We start from the raw sequence: 6,972 nt of genomic DNA, 5'->3' as shown, positions 1-6,972 counted from the left end.
TCCTCATGAAGTCACCACCCTTGGTAAGGCACTTCAGTCTCTACTACAATATCACAGGATGGCAGACTTGGAGTGGTCAGAGCCCTTGGAAGTCATCAGCTCCACACCCCCTATCTCCTCCTACTCCATTCCCAATTCAAATAATCCCATGGATCTATGTTCTCATCAATTTTGGTATGCTCTCCAGCAACATAGATGAGAACATATTAAGATCTGTCCATTGTGGGCAACTCTTCTCCATGTCCTTCCAGAAGGTTAACACAAGTTAGACATGGTGCTGATGACTTTCTGGGACTTTGAGCTGCTTTACCTCCCTCCTAGCCTTTGAATCAGACTTCCACCAACTCAGGGCTTCAGAAATGTGCCAAGTCTCCAGGTTGCTTCCAATCTAGTGGCATTGTGAATTAGTTTAAATCAGAGAGAGGGACTGTGAGCAGAGATCAACCTATGTATACTTGGCTTCACCAGATACATTTGGCACAAGAGGCAGGTGGGAGCTGGTGGCCTGAGCCTCTTCCCTATCTGGACTCTGATCTCTGGAACTGACTTGGCTGAACTAGGTTTGAGTGGCACCTCAGGGCTGTGCCTGCAGAAAGCCTGCACCCTGATGGAATTGGGGTGAAAAGCCAATAGTACAAAAGACTCCTCCTCTTACTGTACAGGAAGGGGCTGGCCTGATCCAAGCCAGAGCTTAGCACTGGACAGGGCTATTTCACAGTCATTCTGGCTGGGAGAAAGGTCATTGCTAAGCTGGGGCAGAAAGAAACCAAGCTGAAACTCACCTCTCTAGGGAGCATGGCAGCAGGGGATTAGGGCCCGATCCACATCGCTTTTGCTTTCAAGAGAAGCAAAGGACAGCAGAACCTTCCAGTGGCAGGGCATGGGACAGTTGCCTTTGTGAAAGAAATGGTTTGGAAAACACTGACATTTAAATAGCCCTTTCCCTCTTGTGATTCTCTAGTGTTTTTGTAATCTATGCTCTAGGGAGAGAGGAAGTAAGATTGGACAAAAATTGGCAACTCCAAAGCTTGTGCACTTAGTCCTTTGACCTTCCTTCACTTACTTTCCTTGAATTCTTCAGGGACCCTGGTGATTTCCTGTTTCTATCCTGGCATTTTCCCTCACCTTCATTGCTCTGGAGATTGAAATGGAGGGAGAGAATCAAGAAGTGGGGGGTGAGGAAGAGGAGAGAAAAAAAGGTAGAGAAGAAAGGAAGAGGACAAGGGAGGAGAGAAATGGAAGGAGAAATGGAAGAACTGAGAGAAAGCCAGGCTAGTCAGAAAGAGAAAAGCAGTCCAGGAGTAACTATATTATTTACCTCCTGAGAATTAAAATGTTTAGAAGACCATATATAGAACATTTGGACAGACGTTTTCCCCCAAAATTGGGGTGGGGAGGGAGAGTGGGAGCAGGAAAGAGGAGTCAAGACAGATGGGATCTCTTTGTTTTCCCAGTCTCGAAGTGGTTGCAGTAAGGTGCTGTCTTCATGTCTCATCCGTGGAATAGACCACCTTGTGATGACTGTGAAGAGTATTGAAGAAACGACATCCTTTTATTCAAAATTGCTGGGCATGGAAATAGTGACCTTCAAGGTAATCTCACCATCCTTCCACTCATTCACTGATCACTTAGAATACACTTTTCAGTACTGCAGGAATCTGTGATTTATTTCATTGAGGTGGCTGACCCCTCCACTGATGGAGCCTTAGACATTCATCAATTACTCTTTGTTGATGAGCCTTGAAACCTGGCAGCCTGTGACACTAGCTTTAGAGCAGGAATTGCTTGGAGGGCATTGTAATGGTTCAAGTAAGTGCTTAGCAGGGTGCCTGGAACATAGGAGGCACTATATAAATATTAACTATTGTTATTATTAGTGAGATAACATGACAAATACAGGGTCATAGCATTAATTATCCAGGAATGGAGTGTGTATTTGAGTTACCAGGCTGGGAGCTCTTCAGTCTCTCTGGTGTACACATGGGCTAGCTTTCTGAATAGACTGCATTATTTCCATTGGTCACAAGAGGGCGCTCAGTCTATCACTCTGTGGCTTCAAGTCATGGCTCTTCAAGCACCTCCATTGCCTAGATGTCTTCCTCCTTCCCACCTCCGCCCCTCACAAAGATGGTGGGACCCTTGGCCTCCCCATCACCCACAAATGCATCAACTCCATGTTCTCTTTGTGCCTTAAAACCCTGAACCCTGTTCTTCATCTTCATTGTTAACATTGTCTTGGGCCATCACCCAGACCACACCCTCTGGACCCCTTGGAGAAGCAGTTCTACTTTCTATCAGTGAATCTTTTGCCCCCTTGTCTTATTACTGATTAGAGTTTACCAAACCTCCAATTTGGATGACTCCTACCATCTGCCTTCTCAGACTAGGTTCTAGAAAGTTCTATCTTCTTTCCTTAACTGGGAGACTGACAGAATTTAGCACCTGACTGGGAAATGATTGAGAAGTGAGGTGAAAGACCCTGCCACCCTCTGCTGAGGTGAAACAAAGCCTACTGAAAATTCTCTTGCCTCCACTTGGACCTTATTTGTCTAGGAGGGGTGCCATCATCTTTCAGGGTCAGGGGAGGTGGGAACCTAAACCCTCTTGCCTAGGACATGGGAAGCCAGCCTCTCTGTGCTCTTCCATCTGAGACTGCCCAGAGACCTCTGAATCTAAAGAACTTGGACCATGGTGAAGGGGTGGGTCTGGAAAATGTCCCAACAGTCCCTATTCTTCCAGTCCAGTTAGGCAGCTGCTGAGAAGTACCAAGTGGGGAAAGGTGGCACCTAGGCCAGGAGTGACCTTTGAAGTCTTGCCCCCTGGGTTTATTTTCTCTTGCATTATCGTTCTTTCATCTATCTTTATTCTTGACTCTGACACAAACAGGGAAACCGGAAAGCCTTGTGTTTTGGGAATCAGAAATTTAACCTGCATGAGGTTAGGAAGGAGTTTGAACCCAAAGCCCACAACCCTGTGCCAGGATCCATAGATGTCTGCCTGATTACAGACTGCCTTCTCCATGAGGTTATGGAACATCTAAAGGTAGGCAATAAGCAGAAGAATGTCCATCAGGATTAGGACCTAGAAAGGAGGAAAAAGGAGGAAAAAAGGAGGGAAAGGAGGCTCCTGCTAAATGTCAGATAGGAATCTAGACTGGGAATGGTCCCAGAAGAGACCCAGGGGCCTTATCTCTCTAGATACCTGTGTCATCTCATCCCTGTGCTCCCTGGTTTGAAAAGATTCAGAAGAACTCAATAACAATCCTGAAGGACAATTTTACCTTGCTTTGTATTGTTAGCTCTTAGCGTAGTGCCTGTCATATGGTAAATGATTAATAAATGCTTCCTGTCAAAAGAAGCCCTGGCTATTCAACAATATTAAAATTACTCAAAGTAGTTTGTGCATTATTGAGGAGAGCCTTGAATAGCGCACTAAGTAATGAACATTGAAGATTCTAAAGGAAAGAATATGAAATAGCATACTTAAGATCAATGTGATTCCTCCTCATTGATTTGGGGAATATATTTGTATAATTAGTATAACACAGAAGTGGAATGGACTGTCTCCAGGGGTAGTGAGTTTCCCATCATTGAAAAAGTCTTTGATAAAGTATAAACACTCCATTATGTGAAAAGCTCTACAAAGTGTACACATAGAGGAGCCTTTTTAATATCATGAAGAATAGCCATTTAAAAACAAAACCAAAGATGATATGCAAAAAGGATATACCACAAGTGTTCTTAATAAATACAGGTGTAAGCAAGGATACCCACTGTCTCACTATTATTTAATACATTTCTAGAAAGGCTATTTATAGCAATAAGACAAGAGAAATAAATTAAAGACACAAAGATAGATAAAGAGGAAATAAAAAATCCCTATTTGCTGATGACATGATGGTTTCCTTAGAAAATTCCAAGTCATGAGTAAAATACTGAGACAATAGCTGCAACAAAGTCATCAGTTTCAAAATCAGCCCTCAAAAATCATTTGCATTTCTATATAATACAAATAAAATGCAAGAGGCAATAATAGAAAGTATTCACATTCCAAATAACTACAAAATGCATAAAATATTTGGACACAAACACACAGAATACTTGTATAGATTCAATTATAAAGTACTCCCTGAAAAAATAAGGAATAACTTAAATGGCGGAATATTTAGTGCTCATGGCTGGGCTGTGCCAATATGATGAAAATGACAACACTGATTGATCAACAGGTTTAATGTTATACCAATTAAATTATCAAAGGGATACTTTGTAAAGCTTGATAATAAAAAAGGAAAATAATGTGGAAAAACAAAAGGTCTAGAATATCAAGAGAAATAATGAAAAGAAGTGGGAATGAAAGAGGACTAGCCTTCTAAACCTCAGAGTATATTATAAAACAAAAGACATTAAAAAATTTGGTATTGGTTAAAAATAGACAATAGATCAATGGAACATACTAGACAAGGGAGAATAAAAAGCAATGGAACTCAATAACCTGGTGTTTGATAAACTGAAAAATATAAATTATCTAGGAAAGAACTCCTTATTTGATAAAAGAAAAATCTACTAGGGAAACTGGAAGTAAGTTTGGCAGAAATTATGCTTAGACCAGCATTTACACCACACATCACAATATGTTATAAATGGATACATGAACTTAATTTTAACAATCATGCTACAAAAAAGTTATAAAAGAAACAGATAATTTGTCTTACACAGCTATTGGTAAGAAATGTTTTCCTAACCAAACTAGAGGCAATCACAAAAGATAAAACAGATAAATAATTATATGAAACCAAAAAACTTCTGCACAGACAACATTAATGAGTCTAGGACAAAAAGGAAAGTAGTGAAATAGGAAAAAAAATCTGTATCAAGTTTCTCTGATGAAGGTTTGGTATTTAAGACACACACACACACACACACATACTTTTCTTTTTGTTGTTCAACTATTCAGTCATGTCTGACTTGTGATCTCATGGACTGTAGCACACCAGTACTGTCCACAGGGTTGTACTGGTGAAGATGCTAGAGAAGTTTGCCATTTCTTTCTCTAGTGGATTAAAGCAAACAGAAGTTAAGTGAGTTGACCAGGGTCACACAACTAGTAAGTATCTGAGGCTGGATTCGAACTCAGGTCTTCTTAACTCCAGGTTCAGTGCTCTAACCACTGCAGCGCCACCTAGCTGCCACTGAAACACACACACATATATAATCAAAATTCACTTCCCGCTAGATAAATTATCAAAGGATAGGAACAGTTTTTAAGAGAATTGTAATCTATTAACAACCATATGAAAGAATTCCCCGAAGTATAAATATAGAGAGAAATACAAATCAAAACAACCTTGAGTTTTGCAAATGAAGTGACTAAAATGCCCACACCCTTTGACCCAGAGATTGCATTTCTGCTGCTAGCTAGCATTTATATAGATTTGTATAAAATTATCTATAGCTAGCATTTGCATAAAATTTGCAAAGAGCTTTAGAAATATTATCTCATTTGATCTTCACAACGATCCTGCGAGGTAGGTGCTATTATTTCCATTTTACAGATGAAGAAACTGAGGCTGAGAGGTTAAATGATTTGCCCAGGGTCACACAGCTAGCTTCTGAGGCATAATTTCAACCCAGGTCTTCCTTACTTCAAGGCCAGAAGTCAATCCATGATACCACATAGCTGCCCTAAGTTTATACCCCTACAGAAGTCATTGAAATACTGATAGCAATACTTTTTGTGAGAGTATAGAACTGGAAACAAAATTTATGCCCATTGATCAGGGAATAGCTAAACAGATGGGGGTATATGATGTCATAGAATAAGACTGCTATAAGAAATGATGCGGGTGAAGAATACAGACAAGTATGAGGAGACTTACATGAACTGATGTAGAGGGAGGGAAGAAGAGCCTACAGTAACTACAACAATTTGGATTACATGAAGAATTGCACACACAAAATCATAAGGAACAATTCTGACTTGAAAGGAGAGACCTGAGATGACCCTTGCGCAGAGGTGGGAGGTCCTCAGACTTTTGAGTGAGGTGATTAGTTTTTTCTCTTTTTCTTTTCTTTTTGTCTTTGTTCTATGGAATGGCTCTTTGGGAGGAGGAAATTGGGGTATTCGGGGACATTCTGGGGACGTGACCAACAAAGGTATATTGCAGTGTAGGCAGGATTCTTCTTTCACTATGAGCTATATTAGATGGATGGTGTTTGGAGTTCTTTTAGAAATTCTGGAACATGAGGGTATGAATCTAATTGACTTTGATGGACTTTTGAGAAAATATCAGTGCTTCTAAATGTACTTCCTGAGACACAACTTCTTTTGAGGTTGTCTACTTTGGAACTGATCCATAAGAATAATTCACCTCCTTTCCTTGTAACAGAACTGCAACATCCCTATTGAAGAAGGTCCAGTGACTAGAACTGGAGCTCTGGGGCCAATTGAATCAGTATACTTCCGAGATCCTGACAAGAATTTGATTGAAGTTTCCAAGTACATCATAGAACATGTTGAATACAAGATGTGATTCTCTAGCATTATTCTTTGCAAAGTGTCTCCTTTACTTCACCTTCCTCTTTCCAGCACCCCCCCCAAATCATTTCATAATTCATATTCACATGATATGATGGATATACCTTACCATGCATTGGACATATTACACATGTATATGACACCTGAAGGCCTTGGGGAATATGGTGTGAGAATTATTTCCCTAAACTTCCAGAATGACAGTGGTTGTCCATGTGTATTAATCACCCCAAGAGGGAATACAAGGCCTCTTACTTGAAACACCATGAAATCCCTCTCTTAAAAGCTGAGTCTGAAATTTAGTCCAAGGGATAGCCCAGAATATTCTCCAGATATCCAAACAGGAAATCTGCTGCTAGTCCTCCCTGAATACTCCATATATTGTTGTGGTAAAGAACTGGAAATTGAGAGGATGCCCATCAATTGGGGAAAGACTGAACA

The 6,972-nt window shown here is 40.5% G+C and overlaps 1 protein-coding gene across 1 annotated transcript; it reads left to right on the top strand.

Moving 5' to 3' along the window:
• Window positions 1–818: 818 nt before the first annotated feature.
• Window positions 819–6,682, top strand: GLOD5 (glyoxalase domain containing 5). The gene is made up of 4 exons (XM_072625843.1): window positions 819–909; window positions 1,455–1,592; window positions 2,887–3,042; window positions 6,386–6,682. Exons 1-4 carry the CDS (start codon window positions 907–909, stop codon window positions 6,527–6,529), a joined length of 441 nt encoding a protein of 146 aa, XP_072481944.1. The 5' UTR covers window positions 819–906; the 3' UTR covers window positions 6,530–6,682.
• The last annotated feature ends 290 nt before the right edge of the window (window positions 6,683–6,972 follow it).

The sequence above is a fragment of the Notamacropus eugenii genome, chromosome X (assembly GCF_028372415.1).
Source record: "Notamacropus eugenii isolate mMacEug1 chromosome X, mMacEug1.pri_v2, whole genome shotgun sequence".
NCBI lineage: Eukaryota > Metazoa > Chordata > Mammalia > Diprotodontia > Macropodidae > Notamacropus > Notamacropus eugenii.
The sequence above is the reverse complement of the archived record's forward strand: the minus strand, read 5'-3'. Positions and strand labels throughout refer to the sequence as shown.

Coding starts and splice junctions, on each gene's coding strand:
- GLOD5 (XM_072625843.1), top strand. Junction 1,593..2,886: donor TGGAAATAGTGACCTTCAAG/GTAATCTCACCA, acceptor TGACACAAACAG/GGAAACCGGAAAGCCTTGTG. Junction 3,043..6,385: donor AGGTTATGGAACATCTAAAG/GTAGGCAATAAG, acceptor TCCTTGTAACAG/AACTGCAACATCCCTATTGA.